Source organism: Branchiostoma lanceolatum, chromosome 18 (genome assembly GCF_035083965.1).
Source record: "Branchiostoma lanceolatum isolate klBraLanc5 chromosome 18, klBraLanc5.hap2, whole genome shotgun sequence".
Taxonomy (NCBI): Eukaryota; Metazoa; Chordata; class Leptocardii; order Amphioxiformes; family Branchiostomatidae; genus Branchiostoma; species Branchiostoma lanceolatum.
This window is the reverse complement of record NC_089739.1, coordinates 97,050-123,275: the sequence shown is the minus strand read 5'-3', so window position 1 is coordinate 123,275 and position 26,226 is coordinate 97,050. Positions and strand designations below refer to the sequence as shown.

Sequence of the window (26,226 nt, the reverse complement as noted above, 5' to 3'; positions counted from 1 at the left end):
GCACACACACACATACACACACGCACGCACGCACAAACAGACCCAAAACTATACCTCCATTTTCCATGGAGGTAATAACGTCCGACTCAACCCTCGTGAGGAAACTCTAAACTCATCAAAGGTCCTTATTTGGACATACGGAGCAGATAGGATTGTGGGGCGGGGAATAATGGCAGATTAACGGCGATGTGTCCGAACTTTGGGGGCAGCCGGAACAAAGGAACATTCCACCCTGTCCGAACATAGGACGGCCGGAATAAAGGAACATTCCACCCTGTCCGAACATAGGGGACGGCCGGAATAAAGGAACATTCCTCGGGATTAACTTATGAACAACAGGAAGCGTCCGATCGTCCGAAACTCTGTAAATTCTATATGGTGAGCTTTTGACTCATCAATGATTTATAACTTTAAAAAGCATGCATATGTCATTAACCAATTATTTCCCCAGTACTGTATGTATGTATGTATGTATGGATATGCACTCCTGACCCCTTCTTCCTTCGCAAACGGCCCTCATGCACGAACTTGACGCATCACTATTGCCATGTCAAACTGTCACATTCGCCCCGAAAGCTGCCTTTCCCCGATGTACTTCTGGTTGGCTGAGTTCAGACGGAGTCAAAATATCGTCCCAGCCGGTCCCGGAGTCGGCCCGCCGGCTGTCTGCGGGGTTAAGCCCGATGGAGGGGCCTGACAGTTACACGGCCCAGGCCTCGCGCTGCTGCTGCATGCTGCTGGACCACACCACTCAAGCAGGCCTCGCGCTGAGGCCTCGCGAGCGCTGATTCTCACTGCCTCCTGACGCAGCCTCTTGTTGCAAGCTGGAGCACACCGCCAGGCCGCTCCATCCAGCACAGTCCATCAGGGGGTTGGGGTGGACTGGATGGAGAGGCTGGTGGCGTGCTCCAGCTTACAACAAGGCACTGGTGATGAGGGGGTTGGGGTTGGGTAGAGGGTGATGTAGGACGAACTTGGCTGCACATTGATTAACTAACAGGTCCTTTTATTGGTGCCGAGTGCCACGGGGGTGGGGGTCACGAGTGCCCCGGAGGGTGGGGACGTCACCAGAGGTACATTTCTAACGGCATCCGGACAGTGAAGTGGGAGGGAAACGGGCCAGTCTAATAACTACTGCCCCCTGACATCGGGTTCATCCATACAACGTTAACATGCGCCAGGTGACAGGGCAGAAAACATAACAAGTTACTCCTGAGTCCTGACGGGAACACGTGAACTTGACTGACCCGGCAGGGGCACGTGCACAGACACTGTCGTGACGTCATCAGCAAGTGGGTACAATAACCATCGCCGGAGACTGGTTTACTGTAGTATGTAAATTACATGTAAATTACATGTATGCATATATATAGAAAATGCATAGCATGTTTTTTTTATCATACTCTAGGCATCTAGCTTAATGCATTTAGCCCTAGTTGTACATGATCTTGCAATAAATTTCATTTCAAGCATGTGTAACATGTAATAACAGAGAAAGTACAAGTGGGTCCTGATGTTAAAGCCCCCCTCTCACTGGACCCGCGGCACGCTGCGCTGGCAGCGTCGCTGCGTTCTAAACTGGATTTGTGTTACCCTTGACTTTATAATGGGAATATCATTCAAAACGTACAAGTATGACCAAAAAGATAACAAAACACACAAAGCTTATAAAGATTTTTGTCGATGAAATTCGTTGAGTGCTTTGTCAATTCGATCGGCCGCAGCGACGCCGCCAGCGTGCCGCGGGCCCAGTGAGAGGGGTTTTTAGGACGCAGCGACGCCGCCAGCGTGCCGCGGGCCCAGTGAGAGGGGGGCTTAACAAGGGGGTGCAACATTCAGCCGTATAGAAAAGTACTGACAGTTTTGTTAAGTCACCCACAGTTTTACAGTCATTTCATCTCTAACCTACGTCTACGAGATAAAGATAAACACTGCGTCAACATACAATATAGGCCTACCTAAAGTCCGGGGAGGTTATAACTTATATATCACATAACCTATCCCACTGTTTCTGCCATCTGGACACGCATGTACAATTGTCGTGCAATAAAGTTCTTCTTCTGTTGGCATTTCCAGGGGGTTGTCAGACATCGTCTGTGTCCCAAATGTAAGTAAGGATATATATAACGTGTCAAATGTACGTGAATAGCTTAATAAAGGTTTCTAAGGGGTCCGTTTAGTGACGCCCGAGGCTGGATGTGACGAGGACTGGCAGGCTGGTGATTTCTTCTGTTGTTTGAGACGTCGGCTACAACGAGTCGGGATGAGAGTCTCATCACTGATCCTGAGTTTGACGGACTTGAACCTGGACATCTCCGCAGGTCCTCTCGCCAGTTCGTCTCCTGCCGTCAGGTGGGTTTGAGGCTGGAAGTGGAGCAAAGAGAAAAGGTGTTGAGGTGGGTCGAGTCTGTGTCGTAGTCGTGTCGTTGGAGTCTCATCAGCGCGTTAATGTCAACCCTGTGTCGCGCCTGTGCCGCTTTGACAGTTGCGTTGCGCATGTGGGGCACCTGTGTCGCGTCGGAGTCGCGTCGGAGTCTCGCGGTCAGATGGAGGGCCGTGGCGCAGGATAATTTACAAGAAACAAACTATTTCGGAACATTACAGAAACGTCTACAAAACTCACGGCCCAACTGGTGACGTGACGTCAGAGCTAGAGAGATTACTTTCCAATAAAACACGGTACCAACATAACTTGCGCAGTTAACACGGTACCAACATAACTTGCGCAGTAAACACGGTACCAACACAACCTGCGCAGTTCGCACATCGAGTCGTTTCCGCGTGATTTATGGACAACTGAGTACAGGAGGCGTCAGCACCTGAAGTTTCCCAAGTAAAACCAGGTTCTTACTGCTCGCGTTATCAAGTTTACTTCAAATACAAACCCAGGGGCAAAGACTTTCTACGTTAAACCACATACTGAATTACGCATCGAGCTAGATTTGTTGGGTTTGACTTCTTCTCTTGAGGCAGTGGAAGACGATTCACAGACTTCTTCTATAATATGTGGGTTCTTTGATTCTAAAGTAGGTTTGTTTTCTCACGGTCAGGAACACTATCATTAAGACACCAGGCCCATCATCTTGCCATTTCCGTATCGTTAGCCCAAACGTGAGTCCGGCCCGTGTACCAGGTGAGACTGGGTCCCGCCCGGCCCTTCTTCTACGTCATGTGGGTTCCTGTATCGTTTTCTCACGGTCAGGAACACTATCATTGAGAAAGACACTAGACCCATCATCTTGCCCTCTCCACATCGTTAACCCAAACGTGAGTCCGGTACGTGTACCAGGTGAGACTGGGTCCCGCCCGGCCCTTCTTCTACATCATGTGGGTTCCTGCATCGTTTTCTCACGGTCAGGAACAATATCATTGAGAAAGACACTAGACCCATCATCTTGCCCTCTCCACATCGTTAGCCCAAACGTGAGTCCGGCCCGTGTTCCAGGTGAGACTGGGTCCCGCCCGGCCCTTCCGGCATGCAGAGGTCTTGTAGCAAGTTGCTATCACGGAGCGCGCCTGATAAAACCGTTCTGAGTGGCAAATTAAACATTAAAGGCGCAGAACGCCGATAAACAGCCCTTCTGCAGTGGCTGGGGTGAAATATCGGGGGGGAGGAATGTGAAATGGATGGGGATGTTTTCGGGTCGGCGCGCGCCGCTGTGATGGCACGTTTGTTGTTTCATGTCATCGCCGGTGGCAATAAGGCCGCTTTATAGCGGAGTTGTGGTGCAGCGGCGACCGGGCAGGCAAAGTTTACATGCGCGAATGTCGGGTTGTTGTTGTGTTACGGGACGGCAAAGTTTACATGCGCGAATGTCGGGTTGTTGTTGTGTTACGGGACGGCAAAGTTTACATGCGCGAATGTCGGGTTGTTGTTGTGTTACGGGACGGCAAAGTTTACATGCGCGAATGTCGGGTTGTTGTTGTGTTACGGGACGGCAAAGTTTACATGCGCGAATGTCGGGTTGTTGTTGTGTTACGGGACGGCAAAGTTTACATGCGCGAATGTCGGGTTGTTGTTGTGTTACGGGACGGCAAAGTTTACATGCGCGAATGGCGGGTTGTTGTTGTGTTACGGGACGGCAAAGTTTACATGCGCGAATGGCGGGTTGTTGTTGTGTTACGGGACGGCAAAGTTTACATGCGCGAATGTCGGGTTGTTGTTGTGTTACGGGACGGCAAAGTTTACATGCGCGAATGGCGGGTTGTTGTTGTGTTACGGGACGGCAAAGTTTACATGCGCGAATGTCGGAGTTGTTGTTGTGTTACGGGACGGCAAAGTTTACATGCGCGAATGTCGGGTTGTTGTTGTGTTACGGGACGGCAAAGTTTACATGCGCGAATGGCGGGTTGTTGTTGTGTTACGGGACGGCAAAGTTTACATGCGCGAATGTCGGAGTTGTTGTTTTGTTACGGGACGGCAAAGTTTACATGCGCGAATGTCGGGTTGTTGTTGTGTTACGGGACGGCAAAGTTTACATGCGCGAATGGCGGGTTGTTGTTGTGTTACGGGACGGCAAAGTTAACATGCGCGAATGTCGGGTTGTTGTTGTGTTACGGGACGGCAAAGTTTACATGCGCGAATGGCGGGTTGTTGTTGTGTTACGGGACGGCAAAGTTTACATGCGCGAATGTCGGAGTTGAGATAAGGCCCGACGCTGCCGCCATGACGCCCGATAAAGGCGACAATTACAGGCCTGATTACCGATCCGCATTATCGATGGTGCGGCCATCAGAGATAAGCACACGGGCCGGGGCGTCACTCAGCACCGGGCGGGGGGAAGGGCGGCCCCGCCGCCTGCCTACCGCCGGATCCGCCGGACCTTTCAGGCGCAGCGGGCCGTGGTGAGGCTGAGAGCGGGCCGCGGCCCTCCAGGTGACATGTCAGCCCGTGTCGGCCGATATTTGCGGGATCTATTACCTGCAAATGGGTTAGGCAAACTTGGAGGCGCTGGCGCCGCGCAGTCTGGGGACCGGGAACATTGGTGCGTTGTCTGGGAGCGCGGAGAGACTCGCGGGCGTTACTAGGCTCTGCCGCGCCTCAACACGTAACAAATGGGCGCCGGACGCCGTGAGGGCCGCCAGCGACATGCATGGGTGGGGCCCGGGACATTCCGTAACTACAGCGCACACATTAGCTGGCATTGCGGGAGATAGCAGCTGCACAGGTAACCCGTACCTGTACACAGGTAACCCGTACCTCACCTGTACACACCTGTCCTTAATACACACCTGGCTGTGTGCTCCGCACACAAACTCATCTCGTACCCAGTGTCATCACGACATCTCGTTCCCACGTCCCTGACACCGTTTGTTCTCCACAGTTCCGGACAGTTTCCCGACCGGCTGGACATCACCGTGCCTCTCCAGACAACTCCTCGGCGCGACCAGCCGACCATCCCCGCCCACTCCCCGCTGACGACCCGGTGTTCATCGCTCCACACGGCATCGCTGAGAGCTGGTACTTGAAGGTGATTTTCCGAATGAGCGCATTATTTGCCAATCATTGTAAGTTAACACCGCGGTGAGGTTCGGCGCGCGGGTCGGGTTCGCTCGCTTCCAGGGCGGGTCCGGGTCGGGCCGGCGTCTTTCTGTTGCGGGGTTAGCATTGTTGTTGTTGTTGTTGTTTATCATAACGCACAGGTAGAACACCAACAACAGGTATAAACACCTGAAACACAGGTAAGCCACCCGAGACACGTGTCGGCCTCGCAGGGACGTTGTGAGGTGTGGACACACGCAGAACTGAACGGACGGGTCGGGTTCTGGTCTTTGTAAAATAAGGAGAGAAACAGATTTCCGAGAACATTTTCATGATCACAACTTTCTGCCCATAAACGGCGGTGTCTCCTGTTCCGGAGGCTGTTTTGGCGGCTACTACAGCAGAACTCCCTGTTCGCTATTGGAAACACTGTTCGTAGCGCACGGGGAAGGCATTGAAAGTTTTGGGATAAGGCATAAGATAAGTTTTTGAAAGACTGCAAAACGCATTATACTGTAGGAAACCACCGGTAGTTAGTGCCCTATTCTGATCCATTGAAGTGCCTTAAACTATCGGCTAGACCAGCAGCCAACAAAAGTTATACCGCAGCCAACAACAGCCCCATACTAGCACAGAACAGTACACATATGCCACATAATAGACACACGCGTACGGCACCGGCATGTGTCGAACGGCCGCAAACCTTCGGCTCGAACGGTTTTGACGGTTCTCCACAAACAAGCGGCTCGACTTCAGCTCCTCTATAAGATAACTCTAATCCGAAAGTGTGTCTGTGATAGTGTTATTGGATGGAACCATGCGTATGCGATAGGGTTATAGGATGTAATCCGAAAGTGTGTATGTGATAGTGTTATTGGATGGAACCATGCGTATGCGATAGGGTTATAGGATGTAATCCGAAAGTGTGTATGTGATAGTGTTATAGGATGGAACCATGCGTATGCGATAGGGTTATAGGATGTAATCCGAAAGTGTGTATGTGATAGTGTTATTGGATGGAATCATGTGTATGCGATAGGGTTATAGGATGTAATCCGAAAGTGTGTCTGTGATAGGGTTATAGGATGGAATCACGCGAATGTGATAGTTAAATGTGATAGGCTAATAATCAGGTAGACAGGGCTAGATGTGACTCAGTGTGTATGTTTGGTTACGATAACTGTGGGTTAGGGTCTAATCATGCGTATGTGATAGTTACTTGTGATAGGCTAGTAGCAATCAGGCTAGTGTATGCGATACGGTTAGATTGTGTAATAGTGTGCATGTGATAGGGTCTAGATGTGTATGTTAGTTGATCAGATATGTGACTACTATAGTGCGCAGTTGTATGTTAGTGTGCATGTGATAAGGTTAGATTGTGTAAGAGTGTTCATGTGATAAGGGTAGATGTGTATGTAGATGTGTACGTTAAGTTGATCAGATATGTGTATACTAGTGCGCAGTTTGTTGATAAGTGCGGGCTTGCCGCTCGCGCGCCTGACGACTCGCAGATCTGAAACTCGCCATTCCGACATTCCGACACGACAAATCCAACAACTCCCGCGGCAAACAGCCGCCATGTCAGCTGCAAACCGATATCTAAACAACGGTCCGCGTTTGTCGACAGACGATCTCATTCGCGCCGAGACCATGGCAGACCAAGGCGAGGTGCTGTAGAGAAGGATTCAACCCAAACCCACCACAACAGGGTTTCTTTACATCCGCCAGCTAAACTACGGACGAAAAGAAAACCTGACAAAAGCGAGATCAAAATAAAAACGCCAAAACAAAGACGTCCAAAACAAGCCGGAGTCTAATAACCTCTGCTTGGAGAGTAGAAAGTGCCCGGGATGTCTGACTAGTTTCCATGTTCTGTGCTGTCAGCCTGCAAAGCGATTTCTGCTGTTAACAGTTAAAGTTGATCGGCAGATAAACTCGTGCAAAGCTGAGACCGTGTGAGCCCGCGGCGAGATTTTGTAGCCGATTCTAACTCTCCACCCCCGACTTACCCGGCATCGGGCGGCAGGCAGAGTCTTCCTGCGGTTTCTGACTCAGTCACTCCGCTACAGAGAGCGGAGTTTCCTGTGACGTTCACTGCTCTACAGAGAGCGGAGTTTCCTGTAACGTTTGGCGGCGTTGTTTCGATGCGGCCCGGCCCGGCCTCGTGTTTATAACCTGTCCAGTCGGTTATCAGTGATGCCCGTTCTGTTGTGGGGTTAGTTTTATCTATTTTCCCCAAATCATATCAGACCCAAAGTACAACAAACACAACTATCGGCCCCGATAAGATGTCAGAATACTCCACTGTTGATATTCGTGTTTCTACAGTCAGATACAGAGTACTGTGCAGGTCAATACTCGTTATTCTGCCGTGTTTTTTCACTACGCGGGTGGTGTTTGAAAAAAATACTGAAATTGGTCCGGTAAAAAGTAGCTAGCCAGGTTTCGAATAGAGGACTTTTTCGACGGGACAAAAACACTGCTTGCCGCAGCCCTAACGACTTCAAACAAAAGTCACAGCCTTTTTTGGACTTACTTTTTCTTTCACAATACTGTAAAATGTGTCTTAGCCCATGAGTATTACCTGGTTATCTATTATATATGGGAAAAAACGGTGAATGAATATGCAGGTATACAAAATCCTAACGTTTGTCCAAAATGTCCGTGCTTGCATGGATCGAAAAGAAATCACACCATCCCCCCCAGCCCGTCCTCCCTGCCCACGCGACATTCCCACGACTCTTCTCTGTCAGGAGGCCTCTCGTTCCCACTTCACTCGGCCGGAAAACTTCCTCAAGCGCCTCTCGTTCCCACTCCACTCGGCCGGAAACAGTTCTTCAAACGCCTCTCCAGTCGGACAATCGCCAGTTCTCATTCGGTCCCGTCCTTCTCCGAAATGTTTCCCTGGAAACAACCTGTCGGTTCACGAACGTTCTTCTCCGTATCCAGGAACTCTTTCCTGGAAATAGAGTAACCTGTCCAGGCGTCTCTCCGGTCGTTTCTCCCGTCCTTCTCCGTAAGTACATAACATGGAGCGTTCCGCAGGAAAGCATAAGATCGCGACAGACGCATATTTGACGTCAAACTCTTCTCATGTCGACTTGTTCGTTAGATATCTTATTTCACTGCAGCCTCTTAACCCTCGCCTCCTGGAGGTGATCAAGCACCAACCAGTCCCAGAACTCGTGTCTTGCAGACATCGCCGTTTGGACTATAGAAATATCTCGCTGTGTCCTGTTGGTAGTCTTCGCCTGAAACATCTTCAGACGTTCGGAGTGGCAAAACGGGCAGGCCTTCTGTTCTGGTTCGTGAAATGTAGTTTCTGTATGTTGCTGTTGGACATGGCCGCCTCGTGACGTCATCAACATGTCATCATTACCGCGCAACAGCCGAGCCCGTCTGTGGAGTTGCTGTTGGACATGGCCGCCTTATGACGTCATCAACATGTCATCATTACCGCGCAGCAGCCGAGCCCGTCGGGGAGTCGTCAGGTTAAGTAATGATGCAGGTCTCACGCTGAACCTGACGACTCAGCGATTTTGCTCCGCCGTGCGCGTGTGAAGAAAAATTATACAGGATTTCCTCTTCACGGAAGAACTTCCTTCCCTCGCGGAGATGACGAGAAAAACAGGAGGAGGAACTTTTCCTAACAGGGTCTTATGTGACGTGTCAGCGCTTAGCTTGTGTGTGTGTGGGGGGGGGGGGGGGATTTACCAATACAAATAAGACACTCCTACAGCTAGGAGTCGGACAGTCGGGCTTATATAACGCTGTGGAGGCAAGGAAATACAGATGTCACAATTCCATTGATGTCATACCTGGGCCGTAAAGACGCCGGTATTTTACAGTATCCAACAGACTTCTGCCAGCATCACCAAAGAACAGCTCGATAGCAGTTCGCGCGCACCGAATGCGCAGCCGTTGAAAATTCGAATACAGGATTCGGGAGTTGATGTTCTTGCAATTATTTGCTTGAAATGTGTTTTCTGCTTTTCGTCCTCTGGGAGGGGAGTTTGGACTCACGTTTCAACTCGGCTTCTGTTTATATTTACATGTATTCATTCATTCACTCAATCTGTGCGTCTTGCCATACATTTTATTTTCCATAATGTACAAGTGGTGGCGAGAATATAAGTTGAGTACAACTTGAGTCCGCCGTCACTTTGTCTTTGTCCATTCATTTGTATTATTTGATGCTTTCTTTGAATAAAAAAGAAAAGAAATGTATTCAACTTCTGGCGCATTTCCCAATGAATTGTGATTTGTCGTGTGGGCATGGCCGCCGCCGGGTGCCTCGGAATGCACCGTTTAGTATTTTCTATTTATCAGATATTAGCCACTTATAATGATGATGATGATACCATAGTCAATAATATCCTAGTCAGGATGGGGCCAGGCGTACAGCTGTAGTATTGTGCGCCAGACGCAGACTGTTGCAGTGTTAGCTACACTTGACTTGACACGGCGAGAAGCGAGGTCTGCTACAGGACTATCTGCAGTGTTGTACAGCAGACTGTTGCAGTGTTAGCTACACTTGACTTGACACGGCGAGAAGCGAGTTGTGGTGCAGGCATATCTGTAACTGTTCCCGCGTTAGCTACACTTGACTTGACACGGCGAGAAGCGAGGTCTGCTACAGGCATATCTGCAGTGTTGTACAGCAGACGCAGACTGTTCCAGCGTTAGCTACACTTGACTTCACACGGCGAGAAGCGAGGTCTGCTACAGGCCACATATCTGCAGTATTGTGCACCAGACTGTTCCAGCGTTAGCTACACTTGACTTGACGCGGCGAGAAGCGAGGTCTGCTACAGGCCACATATCTGCAGGTTATCGCGGGGGTGGTTATCGGCACGGGGTAGAGACTGGGTTCGGCGGAGCGCGCGTAATGTCGCGGCCAGCTGGCCCGACTGGCCCCCGGCACCGAACTAACATTTCATGTAAATACCCTACCCGACACGCTCCATCTTCTTCTTCTTCTATCCCATAGTCTAACTAAGTTGGTTGTATTTTCTCCATTCGTTAGTTGGGCAACCCTGGCTGCTCAAGCAACAACGTGTGCATGCCAAACCAATGAATAGATAAATACTCTAACTATTAGACCGTCGGGCACCAGAAATGATATGGCACTTATTTAAATACCCAATTTGACAACGCCAAACATCTCTTTAATTTTATGTGGTAGGTCACTTTAGTCTTCTTAGTTCAGTTGTGAACTATAGTAAACAAAACTGCAAGTATGGCAACGAAACGATTCACGGTAAAAGTTATATAAGGTCTTCTTTTTTCCTTTGGGCGGGGAGTTCGGACTTCGATTCACACATAAACTGTGTTTTTCTGTTTTTCTTATTATCTACTAAATGTTTGATTGTCTTGTTAAATGATTTATTTTCCGTGCTGTAGAAGTGGCGACGAGGATATAAGTTGTACATAACTCTATTTCGTCGCTACTTGGTCTTGTCCTTTTGTATGTTAGATGCTTTGTGACCCTAATGTTTTACTCCTCAATGTTTTACTCCTCTACTTTATGTCGGAGTTGTATTATCTTTTTGATTTTTCTTTTGGGCAGAGAACGGTAACCATGATAAGGTAAATGAAGTCCCATAGCCTTTTGAAGGGTAATCTTTCTGAGGGACAACGACTTAGAGTTAGACAACGGCAGTTTCGGACGACAAACTCCCGTTGGTGAAGAAACTAATAACAGCTCACGTTGCCCAGGTCTCAGCAACCTTTGGTCACAGAACAACTACAGAATAACCCGGGCAAATAACGGCGACTGTTGTGCCGTTATGTCGGGTTGGTGAGCGCCGTTACCGGGATGGCTGCCCCGTCTTGTTGTCGCGTTCTGCGCAAGTTTACTGCACGTCTCGGAAAAACAAGGTTCCGGCCCAACGCTGTTGAATCCTGCCGTGTTGGAGTTGGGACAAACAAAAGTATCAACATATCGCCTAAAACCACAACTTCTGTGTTGTCGGCGGCGCTTTAATTAGGAGGCGATTAGAGGCCTTCAGTACATTAAGTGCGTTACCGATCCTTTTATTCCCGCTCTCTTCTTGTTCCAACCTAGTGAAATACAATTGCCTTTTGTTTCACGTATCGGGCCTTTCTGGCTGCTCTAACGCGTAACGCACTTTCTATACCCGATAAACAAAGTCGTCCCCGCGTCTTTATCGCGCAAAGTGGAGCGCGAAGATAACCGGGCTTTATACAAGGTGCTTTTCGGCTCCGATTAGCCCAAACCGCCGGTCGCGTGCGCATAAGCCTATCGCGTTGCGGGTTGTTGGTCCGGGACTGAAAGTTTGTGTGATAACGCGCCGCACATGAGAACGGCGCCGCCGCACGCTGCGCGCTCCAAGGCCGCGCGGAAAGGTGTGTACACGAGCCGCTACATTTACCTGCGCGGCGGCTTTAAAGTGCCGATCTGTCGTCAGGTGTTGCCTTCCCGGGATCAGCTCGGAGGAGGGTCCGATGAAGGCTGATTGTGTCCGCACGTGTAGAACCTTGAGCCACTCTTTCCATCTCTTTGCTCAATTAATTGCATTGTTAGCAGTTTTTGTGCCTTTGTACATAATCGTTGTTTGATTCTAATGAATTGTAACAATCTATACCAATGTGGTGTGAGAGATACAATATTTATCCCCTGCATAGATCTACGATGGTAGATGATGTGTCATAACAATATTAAAAAGTGTCAAGACGGGACTGTCGGAAGGCCGCGGCTTTTCACCGCTCGGCCGCGTGTCTTATACATCTGAAGTATTCTGCACCGCTTCAAGTCGGCCGAGGTTACGCCTCCCACCGACTCGACGTTCCGCCGTCCAGTGGCCCGTAGCCCGAGGTTACGCCGCCCAGTGGCCCGTAGCCCGAGGTTACGTTGTCTAGTGTCCCGTAGCCCGAGGTTACATCGTCCAGTGGCCCGTGTCAACGGCTCCCAGTGGCCCGAGGTTCGCCTGCCAGTGGCCCGAGGTCCGCCTGCCAGTGGCCCGTGGCCCGAGGTTACGTCATCCAGTGGCCCGTAGCCCGAGGTTACACCGTCCAGTGGCCCGTAGCCCGAGGTTACACCGTCCAGTGGCCCGTAGCCCGAGGTTACACCGTCCAGTGGCCCGTGGTAACGACTCCCAGTGGCCCGAGGTTGCCTGCCAGTGGCCCGTGGCCTGTAAGCGGCGCAGTCTCTCCGCGCACTCCCAATGTTTACCGCGGCCCCGCTTGCCCGTCACGGCGCTGCCGCCGCGCCGGTTCCGCTTTTCCGCTCCATTAGCGCCGCGCACCGACCCTCGTGCTGCCGAGCCACCGTGACGCGGGAGGCACCGAGAGCCGGATCATTTTTCCTCGGGGCAGGGCCCAACGCCTCCCCGATAACGGCCTGTGATAGGACACCCTGCCGCCGATAAGGGCCGCAACTCAAGAGCACAACAACATGTCAGCAGCGCAACTCGAGATCTGGGCCAAGGTTTGCGCGGCTTCTGTTCTTCTGACCGGGAGAGAAAAACAACAAGACTGAACACCATTCTCTGATTATTCCTTTTGTTGCGTGCCAAGTTCTTCCGTTTTATATAACTATTTTTCTAAACGAGTTTGCTCAGTGCAAGGCCACATGGACCTCTTCTGGGCACTGAACCAACGCCCACTTAACTTAAGTCTTAAGCAACATCTCTTCTCTCTAAGTCAGAAACTTCAAGATTTAGACAAGTTCGACCAAGGAGGTTATACCCCATATGGAGTATAACCTCCTTGGTTCGACTTACTGACCCAATAGGAGAAGCCGGGTTACGAAGGCTGCTCGGGAAATTCCCCAATGTTTTCATTCCTTATCTTTCAATTATAGATATAATGTATGCGAGAAAACGAAGACGACTGAATCTCTGCTTGGAGAATATGAGCAACATTCTGTGTTGTTAATGTATGCAGCATCCAAACTTCATTGGACGGCACGGTATGCCCATGCCGCCACTCAGGATGAAAAGTGCACACGAATGTTCAAACAAAATTAAAGAGCGAGAAAATAAAATAACCACAAACTGATAACAGAGCAGAAGATGAACTAAGGATAATTAGGAACGGCCAAGTCAAGAGAAAATTGGCACTGGTTAGCGTAATAGTTAATTACATTGTCAACAATCAGTACCGGACAGGTATGTTTGCATACTTGTGAACGTGAAAAGGTTGAATTGAACAAGACGATACGTATATACATGTACATGTGTACACCGGCGCTGTTTGATAAACTGTCGCGATCACAAACGCGTTCCAGCACACAGAAGAGCCGGCTCGTTGGTACATGGTGAGTGTAATCAGTAGTGAGCAGCACAAACCGTGTTACAACGGTCATAGTGACGGCTGTTTTAGTGAACAGCACATACCGTGTTACAACGGTCATAGTGACGGCTGTCACAGTTAGTCGATCTGAAAGGTTCCGTGAAAGAAACGTCACATTTCGACAGTCTTCTCAGTCGGAGCTGATAAAAGGACAAACGGGAAAACAGACGTGAAACCAGGCAGAATATGACACTTCGTATTTGAAATGGACGAAGTTCGGCGTAAGTTAGTAGTTGGTACAACAAAGGCCTGTTGTAGAATGTTCTTGTGTAGCCTGGAATCCAAATCTATTATAGCCCCCGTAATAGTATTTGCGGAGAGGAGACTCGGGAGCTACCGGTATAATAGGTTTGGATTCCAGGCTAGTTCTTGTGGGTCCTAGAGCGGAGGAGTTGTCCTGTGTAGGCCCGGGAAACAGTCTGGTATCTAGGCTATATTAAATCTAGTTGTGATGACGCACAAATTATATCTAGTTCTAATGACGCACAAGTTGTGCTGTATTGATCTGCGTTCCCGGTGCGTCTGTGCGGAGGGCTCCGTCGGGAGGAGGGACGCACGCGACGCCTCCGCGCTTTGTTCCCGGCGCGACTGCAGGTCACAGGCACGGCTCTGAATGGAGGCGCGAGATTAGATCGATCCGGAGATTCAATGTTGAGTTCGATTGAGACATTAGAGGTCATATCAAGTCTGACTCACAACAGGTGCTGCGATCAGACTTTTAGAAAGCGCGTCCGGATTATTTAGTCAGAACAACAGTTATCGACAATACACGGTGACGACACACTCACGTCGCACTTATTTTCATGCCATCACCATCACAAAAGACATCACATAAAATAAATAGACATATGTACATATGTACATACATAGCAGACAAAGCAAATACTATAAGTATAAATTAAGAGCTGGTTCCTAGTCTATTGAGTCTGATAGGTCGATGCTGAGAAGTTAATCGTTGAGAAGTTAGAAGTTGTCAAAAAAGTTTGCACATCAAGTAATATTCGAGAACTTTTTCCCGTGGACAGGAAAGAATATCCTGTTAGACGCAAATGTGATAAATGTCATCTGACAGGTTATTAATGTCGGTACCAAACTTCTTAAATTGCCAGATCCATTCGGATCATTCTCAACAGCTGATGCAAACATTAGCTCATGACCCAACACTAAGAAGGCAATTTGCCACACGCGAAATGTCGGCAGAATTTCTGCTCGGATCCATCATCTGTGGGGCGATACGGGAGCTCATTTCACAACAGGTGCCTTCAGAGGTACAATCGGACTATTCTCAACAGCTGATCACTCCCCTGGAACAACCTGTGACCTGTACTTAACCCACTAACAAAGATCAACTCATGACCGAGCACTGCAGAGAGCACCTTGCCTCACGCTAGATGTCGGCAGAATTTTCGTTCTGCTCCTTCAGACCTTCGGAGAGTGCATTCGGATTGTTCGCAACAGTTGATCACTCCCCTGGAACAGCGACTATGCTTCTGTTGTGACCTGTACTTAACCCATTACAACGGTGAGCTCATGACCGGGCAGTAAGAAAGCACCTTACCACACGCGAAACGTCGGCGGAATTTCTGCTCGGCTCCATCATAGTTTGGACGACACGTCAGCCGCGAAGTCTAAGTCAGAGTCGATCACCTTATCTCACGTTAAAAATGAGCTTTCATGACGATGATGAATAATCTCTGACATTTTCGTTATTTCATCTCCTGAGCTTTAATGTCCATTTCCCAGTTGGTCCGTACCGAGTAAGAGTGAATCGTGTTCTTGCGTGTTTGCGCGTGCAAGGCGAATCTCTCGTGTCACATCTAACATTGCGATTTCTTCACGCAGTATAGGACGACATGAAAAAAAAAGATATTTGACCGAGTTTCCATACTTCGTCTTGACTATGAATATTTTTCCATCAGGTTGACCCGTGAGACCGTGCAAAAGTGATTCCAAATTAACTGACGAATTTGGCCACCCAAGAAACCAAGTGTGAGCCTTAAAAGCACTGGAACAAGGAGACACATATTCTTAAGTTGTTTCTAAGACTGAGAAGCTGGACCGATGTGCAGCACGGAAGAAGAGTCAATCAGAAAGGAACTTTGTAATATATACATATATATGTATATATATATAGTTCTATTACAAAGATAATTTATATATGTATAAATATATATATATATTTCCAAGACCCCGTGTGTCCCCGCGTATCCTCCCCGATAAGAGAGTTAACGCGGCTGAGTTGATACAGTAGAGGGCCCGGCCGTATTTGCCGAGGGCACTAAACTGACGTCCGCTGCCACCGGTCCGGAACGCCCATTCTTCCCGGAGTTTACTTCACGGCCCATCGACAGCCGGACGGCCGACGGTGGGTCGGGCTGGCCTGAGCCTCGGCACGCCGGTGGGTTTGGCTGAAGCCCGGAGCGTCGGCACGCCGGTGGGTTTGGCTGAAGCCCGGTGCGTCGGCACGCCGGTGGGTCGGGCTGAAGCCCGGAGCGTCGGCACGCCGGTGGGTTTGGCTGAAGCCCGGAGCGTCGGCACGCCGGTGGGTCGGGCTGGCCTGAGCGTCGGCACGCCGGTGGGTCGGGCTGAAGCCCGGAGCGTCGGCACGCCGGTGGGTTTGGCTGAAGCCCGGAGCGTCGGCACGCCGGTGGGTCGGACTGGCCTGAGCCTCGGCACGCCGGTGGGTCGGGCTGAAGCCCGGAGCGTCGGCACGCCGGTGGGTCTGGCTGAAGCCCGGAGCGTCGGCACGCCGGTGGGTTTGGCTGAAGCCCGGAGCGTCGGCACGCCGGTGGGTCGGGCTGAAGCCCGGAGCGTCGGCACGCCGGTGGGTTTGGCTGAAGCCCGGTGCGTCGGCACGCCGGTGGGTCGGGCTGAAGCCCGGAGCGTCGGCACGCCGGTGGGTCTGGCTGAAGCCCGGAGCGTCGGCACGCCGGTGGGTTTGGCTGAAGCCCGGAGCGTCGGCACGCCGGTGGGTCGGGCTGAAGCCCGGAGCGTCAGCACGCCGGTGGGTTTGGCTGAAGCCCGGAGCGTCGGCACGCCGGTGGGTCGGACTGGCCTGAGCCTCGGCACGCCGGTGGGTCGGGCTGAAGCCCGGAGCGTCGGCACGCCGGTGGGTCGGGCTGGCCGGAGCGTCGGCACGCCGGTGGGTCTGGCTGAAGCCCGGAGCGTCGGCACGCCGGTGGGTTTGGCTGAAGCCCGGAGCGTCGGCACGCCGGTGGGTCGGGCTGAAGCCCGGAGCGTCAGCACGCCGGTGGGTTTGGCTGAAGCCCGGAGCGTCGGCACGCCGGTGGGTCGGGCTGAAGCCCGGAGCGTCGGCACGCCGGTGGGTTTGGCTGAAGCCCGGTGCGTCGGCACGCCGGTGGGTTTGGCTGAAGCCCGGAGCGTCGGCACGCCGGTGGGTCGGACTGAAGCCCGGTGCGTCGGCACGCCGGTGGGTCGGGCTGAAGCCCGGAGCGTCGGCACGCCGGTGGGTCGGGCTGAAGCCCGGAGCGTCGGCACGCCGGTGGGTCGGGCTGAAGCCCGGAGCGTCGGCACGCCGGTGGGTCGGGCTGAAGCCCGGTGCGTCGGCACGCTGGTGGGTTTGGCTGAAGCCCGGTGCGTCGGCACGCCGGTGGTTCTATAGGCTGTATTTCTCCCACTGCCTCTGTTCCCTGGCCATCCCCCGGGTCAGTGATGTTGTGTTCTCTGTTAGGTCTGACTGCGAATTTGGAAAGGACAGGAATCGTTCTTCTTGTCTCTACCAGGCTCCACAGGTCGCTGAAAAAGTGTACAAATCTGCCAAATAAACAGGTAACATGCCAGATGAGTTAGTTTGTCGGTGAGCACAGTTTGCAACTTAGGTCTGAACTCCCTGACCAGCTAACTCCTCTGGCATGTTATCTGTCTATTTGGCAGATTTGTAAAAAAATTCAGTGGCCTGTGGAGCCTGGTAGAGGCTACCGTTCTTTCACCCTTTCCTTGTTCTGCCCGAGTCTGGAGCGATCAGGAGTCTTACCGGTCTCTACGCGCCCTGTGGAGCCTGCTAGAGACTACCGTTCCTCCACCCTTTCCTTGTTCTGCAGAAGGGTACCTGTCCTACGCCTGCCCGTTTTCTCCAGCCCGAGTCTGGAGCGATCAGGAGTCTTACCGGTCTCTACGCGCCCTGTGGAGCCTGCTAGAGACTACCGTTCCTCCACCCTTTCCTTGTTCTGCAGAAGGGTACCTGTCCTACGCCTGCCCGTTTTCTCCTGCCCGAGTGTGGAGCGATCAGGAGTCTTACCGGTCTCTAAGGGCCCTGTGGAGCCTGCTAGAGGCTAACGTTTCCTTGTTCTGCCCGAGTCTGGAGCGATCAGGAGTCTTACCGGTCTCTAAGGGCCCTGTGGAGCCTGCTAGAGGCTAACGTTTCCTTGTTCTGCCCGAGTCTGGAGCGATCTGGAGTCTTACCGGTCTCTAAGAGGCAATTTGTTCCCTATCGGTTCTGGTTGCTGCCGGTTCAGCCCGGATTATCCGAGGAGCAACAGCCCATTCCTGCCCGAACCGTCCGGCAGCGTCTGTCATTGCCGGACAGGTGGCCTGGAGGGGGCGGGGCCGGGGGCGGGGGAGGGGGTTCCCGGGCCGAGAGGAGGGTCCGCCCGGTACAGGCAGACGGGGTGGTGCCCATGGCTGTAGAGTCGGAAGGATTTCTCCGGGAGTGACATGTGTATGTTATATCTGTGTAGCGAGGGTCGCGCGATTAGATATTAGGGTTGTTGAAACTGCGCAGTGATTAGATTGTAAGCAGTAGTCGGGACTGCGGAGTGTGATGGGGTGATAGTCAGATAACGGGAATAACTCTGCCGCACACTCATGCCCCAAGGCTGCGCACAAGTCGCGCTGAAATGTCAGGGCTGGAGAGGAGCGTGCTCGGCAGCTATAATAGGTTTGGATGCCAGGATAGTTACAGAATGCGGAGAAACAAGTGGCCACTTTACACTGAAGATTATCGTCTTCATGTGGGTCCGTTAAATTCAATCTCTTTTCATTTTGGAAGCTGTTGGACACAAGGGCCCCACTTGTTGCTTGAAAGTTCCCTGAGGATGGAAGAGAAGTAGGACACATACAGGCGGGTTTTACAAGTCCAATTGTGTCATAGCTTTTCGGCTGGACGGTAAATGTGAAACGGAGTCGCCGTTCATTTTGAAGAGACGGTTCAAAGTGAAACGGAGTTTCCATTTCCCCGTGCGTTTACCGGCTGTGCAGGGCGGTTAGGAGTAAGGCGTAGATTCCTGTTAGCCCTAGCCTCTACCAGGCTCCACAGGTCGCTGAAACATAGTAGAGATTGGCCGAAATAGACAGATAACATGCTAGAGGAATTAGCTGGCCGGTGTGTACATTTTGCGACCTAGGATCACCTAGATCCCTGGCCAGCTAACTCCTCTGGCATGTTATCTGACAATTTGGCCAATTTCTACTATATTTCATCACCCTCTGGAGCCTGTTAGAGGCTATGTTAGCCGTGAGTGGAGCGGCTGTGCGAACATTCCTCCTGGCGCGGGGAATGCCGGGTATTTAGGCCAGCACCCCTGGTACCTGCCGCCTGATCCCGCCGCCGACCCTCACTTCCGCTTCCGGTCAGGAACGGGAAAGTCCGGCTGACCGTTCCGTAGGTCTTTCAATCATTCGCTCACAAGCCATTTTAAAAATCTTTATTTGATTACAGACACAGACAAGGACAAGGGGGCACTGCAGTGACTGCAATAACCTTCCCAAACTCGCATTCTAACAACCTTTGAACGCTTTCCTGGTATAGAACACATTCTCTTTGAATTTCGACCCTAAAGCACACACCTTTTTTTCGACCATCCCGTGTTGCCATTCTTTCCTTCCCTGTCTAGAAGTGAACATGCGATTCGCAGGCAGAGGAAGGGTTCGAGAAAATGACGTGATTTTCGACTCGTCCAGAAACTTTTTTTTCGTCCCGTATTAGATGTGATTTCGACGCGGACCTTTCCAATACGACAGCCATTCCGTTATTAAAACGCAAACGAAATTTTTGACGTTTTTCGGCTGATAAAGTGACTTTTGCAAGTTGTACGTGTTATGAGAGTTTGTAAGGACCCTGGAAGGGGGTATTGTTGCCCTGCCACTTGTACCGGCTATAAGAGTCTGTAGCTCGTTTTGTACCCGTTATGAGAGTCTGAACCCGTTTTCTGCCCAGCCGTTATTTTCTGCCGTGCTGCTTGTGGACCCGTTATGAGAGTCTGTAGCTGGTTTGTACCAGTTGTGTATAGAGTTCTGTATGAGAGTCTGAACCCCTTTTTCTGCCCTGTGTGCCACTTGCACCCGTTATTTTCTGCCCTGCCACTTGTGCCCTTTATGCGAATTTGTAGTTGTTCCCGTTTTCTGCCGTGCCACTTGTGTCTCCGTTATGAGAGTTGCACCCGTTATTTTCTGCCCTGCCACTTGTGCCCTTTATGCGAATTTGTTCCCGTTTTCTTCCGTGCCACTTGTGTGCCCGTTATGAGGGCTGTACCCGTTATTCTCTGCCGTGCCACTTGTGTGCCCGTTTCTGGCCACAGATGTCACCATTAATCTTGTCCAGATTGGTTCCGACGTGCCGGTCCTGCCGACCTAATTATCCCGCCCGACTCATCTGACATCCATCCCCCCGCGCGGCGCTGTTTTCCCTCCCGCTGACCATGTTTAGGTTCCACCGTTTTAGCGGCTCCCTAAGGCCCTGCCTGAAGGCGCTCCCTGTTTTCTTAGCTCGGCCCTTCTGCGCAGAGGGCTTCCGCCCGACGCCTGACACCACTTCAAGTTTCACTCGGCGGAAAACTGACACGGAACTTCGGCAAAGTTTCACAAACACGGCTGATCCGCGCGGAGGGCTGGTTCTGGTGACGGCGCGGAGGGCTGGAGTCTGTCAGCACCAGCTCATTTCGCGCGCCTGTCCGCCAGATTGATGCGTGTCATTTTACCTGCACACCGCCGGCATTCCGCGGATTTTAGGCTTCAGACCGACTCATATATTACCCGGGATGATGGCGCCCCTCCAACGCCTTCCTCCTTTTTCGGTCCTCTCGCAATTCGGCCCGTCTGGGGGATTCCCGGCCGGAGTCAGACAGGAAATCGCTGACATCTGTCCGTCATCCTTATCACGCCGTCATAATGCGCGGACTTCGCTTAATCCGCTCACCTCTATCTTAAAGACGGAGGAGAAGTGCGGAGTTATTTCCTTTAAGACGGAGAAATACGATGTCACTTCGTCCGGTTGTTAAAGGCGGAGAAGTAGGGAGTTATTTCCTTGAAGAGAAGTTGATGTTACTTCTTAAAGACGAAGATGTCCGATATGATTGTGTTTTTGCAGGCAGTCCGATGTTATTGGAGACCGAGGGGCGCGCTGTTGTTGTGTTATTTCAGCACACGTGTTGGGGGAGGCCTCAGTGTCACTCCGCTCTCCGCAGAGAGTAGCGGCGACGCCAGGGTGTCTGTGCCGTGAATCAGGGCGGCAATAATAGCCGGAGAAGTCCGGAGAAGTGTTAGTTGCTCCGGTTAGTCCGTGTTGTTGTGTTTTTTCAGCACACGTGTTGCTGAAGTCTTCAGTGCCACTCCGTTCTCCGGAGAGCAGGGCGACGCCAGCGTGTCTGCGCCGTGAATCAGGCGGCAATAATAGCCGGGCTGCCGCCTCGCGCCGCTGCCGATAGCCGCCGGTTTACCCGGGCTGTCAGCGTTACAATCACATCGTTAAGGAGGAATCAGCAGAAATGCACAAAACACATGTCGCACGGGGTTAGGGGGCCGTGATTGAGCACAGAACACATGTAGCGCGGGGTTAGGGGGCCTTGATTGAGCCGGAGGAGCCACTTGAAGGTCATGCTCCATCTAGTCACGGTTTGACTCGGAAGGGTTATTATGGTGATGTTACACCCCAGCTGGCGGTCCTGCGTACAGGCAGGGCCGGGCTGGATCTGAGGGGGTACAGGCTGTCAGGGGGTGGTGTCAGGGGGGTGGTGCTGGAGGGGGGGGGGGTGCTGCTCCATCTAGTCACGGTTTGACTCGGAAGGGTTATTATAGTGATGTAACACCCCAGCTGGCGGTCCTGCGTACAGGCAGGGCCGGGCTGGATCTGAGGGGGTACAGGCTGTCAGGGGGTGGTGTCAGGGGGGGGTGCTGGAGGGGGGGGGGTGCTGCTCCATCTAGTCACGGTTTGACTCGGAAGGGTTATTATAGTGATGTTACACCCCAGCTGGCGGTCCTGCGTACAGGCAGGGCCGGGCTGGATCTGAGGGGGCACAGGCTGTCAGGGGGTGGTGTCAGGGGGGGGTGCTGGAGGGGGGGGGTGCTGCTCCATCTAGTCACGGTTTGACTCGGAAGGGTTATTATAGTGATGTTACACCCCAGCTGGCGGCCCTGCGTACAGGCAGGGCCGGGCTGGATCTGAGGGGGTACAGGCTGTCAGGGGGTGGTGTCAGGGGGGTGGTGCTGGAGGGGGGGGGGGGGGGTGCTGCTCCATCTAGTCACGGTTTGACTCGGAAGGGTTATTATAGTGATGTTACACCCCAGCTGGCGGCCCTGCGTACAGGCAGGGCCGGGCTGGATCTGAGGGGGTACAGGCTGTCAGGGGGTGGTGTCAGGGGGGGGGGGGGGTGCTGGAGGGGGGGGGGTGCTGCTCCATCTAGTCACGGTTTGACTCGGAAGGGTTATTATAGTGATGTTACACCCCAGCTGGCGGTCCTGCGTACAGGCAGGGCCGGGCCGGATCTGAGGGGGCACAGGCTGTCAGGGGGTGGTGTCAGGGGGGGGGGGTGCTGGAGGGGGGGGTCCTGCTCCATCTAGTCACGGTTTGACTCGGAAGGGTTATTATGGTGATGTTACACCCCAGCTGGCGGTCCTGCGTACAGGCAGGGCCGGGCTGGATCTGAGGGGGCACAGGCTGTCAGGGGGTGGTGTCAGGGGGGTGGTGCTGGAGGGGGGGGGGTGCTGCTCCATCTAGTCTCGGTTTGACTCGGAAGGGTTATTATAGTGATGTTACACCCCAGCTGGCGGCCCTGCGTACAGGCAGGGCCGGGCTGGATCTGAGGGGGTACAGGCTGTCAGGGGGTGGTGTCAGGGGGGTGGTGCTGGAGGGGGGGGGGTGCTGCTCCATCTAGTCACGGTTTGACTCGGAAGGGTTATTATAGTGATGTTACACCCCAGCTGGCGGCCCTGCGTACAGGCAGGGCCGGGCTGGATCTGAGGGGGTACAGGCTGTCAGGGGGTGGTGTCAGGGGGGAGGGGGTAGTTAGGAAGGGGAGGGGGTGCTGCACCATATAGTCATGGTCATAGTTTTAAGTTATAATTTATCGTACTAAAAAAGGCAGACCACCCCATCGTCCATTACTCTTCGGCCTGCATCCATTTTTTCTTCAAATAGTCCGTCCACACCCCGAAGACGCCCGAGAACAGACATTATGGGTAGAAAACGTTTCGCGGCCTTACGGATGGGGGGGGGGGGGGGGGGGGGGTTAAATCAAGATATGCCTATTCTATCTAAGTACAATGACAACACCGAGAAGACGAAATGACACACATGGTACAGTGAGTAAAGTCAAATGAAGCAGAAGTGAATAAAAGTCAACTTTGTTCCGCGAACGGCTGAAGCGCGCCAGTGACGTCACGACTCGTTAGTACCGCAGAAGCGCCTCTCCTTGTCAGCTGAACGCCGTGTCATTGACCTTGGCCATGATGATACGCCTGACCTTGATAATCACGCCTGCCCTTGATGATCTTGTTTTATCGCCGTTTTGACCTTACAGCCAATTTGCGCTGTCGACCAACAAAACATCTAAACAACTCGACAAACGTTCTAAACCTTCGGTCGGTGAAAACTACCGAGTTCCGTCTAGAAACGAACAATAAAAACTCCAGATTGCGAGACGAAGCTTCCCGCTGCCCAAGCGCGAGGCTCTGTCGCTGTTCGAGACGAAAAGTGGACCTAGTTTTAGCCACACGTTTCTGTGTTGCCTACTCGTATATTATGGGTTTATTCGAGTCTATCTGTAGGCCGCTTGACAGGAGGGCAGTTGTTTATCTGCCTTCTTATCGCCGACATATTTGAGATTCGTGCGTTTTTAATAGCTGCAGCGGCAGCGGCGAGGCCGGGCTGGAACTCCAGGGGGAGGGGGCTGCGTCTTCTGCAGCTCCGCGTACACACCCGCTTCTTAAGACATCGTCAACAACGTCTTAAGGCCGGGCTGGAACTCCGCAGGGAGGGGGCTGCGTCTTCTGCAACTCCGCGTACAAACCCCGCTTCTTCTTATTATAATGAAGACATCGTCAACAACGTCTTAAGCGTCAAGTTACTCGGGCTTTGCGAAAACTTAGTAAGGCTTAAACTTGACATACAAGACGTTCTCTGCTATCAAATTGCTAATCTCACATGTGAAAATCACTTCTAAAACGTCACTCCGGGCCTGAAACAGGAATGAGACTATCCTGGATGCCAGACGCCCGATCTTTATGATATCTATGGTGTTTCTCCGGGTCTAACTCGGGTGTGGGTGGGGTGGAGGTGTGTGCGGGTGTTGCCCTACAGCCGAGAATCTGGCCTGTGTATGTAGGCCCTGGAAAAAGTCTGGCCCTCAGGCTAGTACGGACAGCATGTACCCAGACCAGGGTGAAACAGTTATCCCATACAATACATGTAGGTCTGTGTAATAAACAGTTATCCCGTACATGTAGGTCTGTGTAATAAAGACCACAAACACATTAAGCGACCGCTGATATAACATGATAGCGGTTTCCCCGGGCGTGTTATAGGTGCGCTAGCAAACAATAACCTGTAAACATTATTGGTATCACAACAACAACAGGTGCTAACAATAATAACACCGAGACTAGATCTGTTCTTGTGACGTGAAGTGTTGAACACTTGGAATATTTCCGCCTGATTTCCCGGCGTGTCGCCATCGCGCCCCTGACGGGTCTCCCTGAGAGACGGTTTTCTGCACAAGCCTCTCTTATCGATAATTACACGGTAACTAAACGGGTCAATTGACGAAACATCAGGGCAAACCGCCGCAGGCAACCACCTAAACAGGCGGGTTCGGCAGAACGCTGCGAGACTGGGTCGGGAGGACAATGGATGGGTGGGTGGGTCGGGCTGTGTGGGTCGTTAGGACAATGTACGGGTGGGTCGGTTGGGCTGTATGGGTCGGGAGGAATACATGGGTTAGCACTCGGGCAGAAAGGTACAGTCGTCAGAATGGTAAATGGTCGGGTCGGTTTTACTTTGTGGGTCGAGTAGCTGGGCCAGTATGGCAATGTGGGTCGGTTGGATTGTGTGACCATTGTGTGGGTCTATGGGAGTGATGACTTTGTGTCAGTATGTGGCCATTATGTGGGTCGGTGGAACTGCATCGGTCGGTAAGATGCTATTAAACGTTAAGACTGCGTGAGTCGGTAGAGTTACTCTAATCCGTAAGACTGTTCACGGTTTGTACAAGGCTGGGTCGGTAAGAATGATTTCCGCCAGTTTTTGCTCATCTTGGCTGACTGAGTGAATGAATAACGGCCAGTGTTAATGATTAAGCAGAGCTCCGTCGCCATGTGCCCTTTCGCACCACCTTATTTAAAATCGGGGGGCAATAATTCAAATTTGTTGTGGGGGTCAGTCCGGGGGCAGGTAGCTGGCAGGCGGGCTGGGAAGTCTCAGCAATTAAAGGGCGGCTCGCCCCCAGCACTGGCACCGCCTCGCGATTACACAGGTCACTGGGAGAACCCGGCTCCGGCGGCGCGACATGGGCTCCCAACGGGCGGAATCAAACCAACATGGGAGGGGGGGGGGGGGTGGGGGGGGGGGCTCGCCCCCAGCACTGGCACCGCCTCGCGATCACACAGGTCACTGGGAGAACCCGGCTCCGGCGGCGCGACATGGGCTCCCAACGGGCGGAATCAAACCAACATGGGAGGGGGGGGGGGGGGGGGGGCAGTGTCAGGAACAAGGACCAGCTACAGTTTCACAAACTTTAGCGGGATGGAAGTCGGGTAGGCCGGGCCGCCATGTTCTGCCCCGTAACACCCACTCACGCGGTCTCCTGAACTCACCTCAGAACTCACCCCGCGCCTGGGAAAGCTAAGGCAAGGCAGAGAGACGGGACGTACGTGAGAAACACACCGAGACTCCCCGGCTGTGGAAGCCCAATACACACAGGGACGTTTTTCTGGACGTACGACAATGACGTACGATAACGACGCACGACACCGCGCAGGATAACGACGTACGATAACGACGTACGACAATGACGTACGATAACGCCGTTTCCCCTGGGCATGTATCGGCCCCGCGCGACGCACGTCAGGCATTTTAGGGCCCGTACGACCCTGCTGTACGTTACATCCAGGATGAACGTGCGACGGGCCGTAAAAGCCTTTCGTACGTCGCGCGGCCCGCTGGGTTGTTCCAAGGACCGTGTCGCGCTGTTTGTGTAAAA

General features: G+C 52.4%; 2 protein-coding genes and 1 long non-coding RNA gene across 5 annotated transcripts in view; 1 reads left to right on the top strand and 2 right to left on the bottom strand.

Moving 5' to 3' along the window:
- Positions 1-1,399: 1,399 nt before the first annotated feature.
- On the bottom strand, positions 1,400-8,876 carry LOC136424440 (uncharacterized). The gene is made up of 2 exons (XR_010753888.1): positions 7,492-8,876; positions 1,400-2,364 (listed from the first exon to the last, which is right to left on the bottom strand). It is a non-coding gene; the product is annotated as an uncharacterized lncRNA (long non-coding RNA).
- The window catches only part of LOC136424438 (transcription factor GATA-4-like), a 58,851-nt gene continuing 37,203 nt past the window's right edge, over positions 4,579-26,226 (top strand). The window contains exons 1-2 of one of the 3 annotated variants that reach the window (XM_066413039.1): positions 4,579-5,097; positions 5,325-5,471. The gene's annotated coding sequence lies outside the window, so the exon portion shown is untranslated. Of the gene's footprint in view, positions 5,472-26,226 lie in introns of all 3 variants that reach the window. The other 2 variants (XM_066413038.1, XM_066413040.1) reach the window with 2 other exon arrangements.
- LOC136424523 (protein FAM186A-like) lies at positions 16,128-18,437 on the bottom strand. The gene is made up of 2 exons (XM_066413137.1): positions 18,315-18,437; positions 16,128-17,369 (listed from the first exon to the last, which is right to left on the bottom strand). Exons 1-2 carry the CDS (start codon positions 18,435-18,437, stop codon positions 16,128-16,130), a joined length of 1,365 nt encoding a protein of 454 aa, XP_066269234.1.

Bases quoted from the DNA above. Each gene is read 5' to 3' on its own strand.
- LOC136424523 (XM_066413137.1), bottom strand. From the start codon at position 18,437: ATGGGCACCACCCCGTCTGCCTGTACCGGGCGGACCCTCCTCTCGGCC. The intron at 17,370-18,314 runs GTTCGGGCAGGA...CAAACCCACCAG, and splicing joins ATGACAGACGCTGCCGGACG to CGTGCCGACGCACCGGGCTT.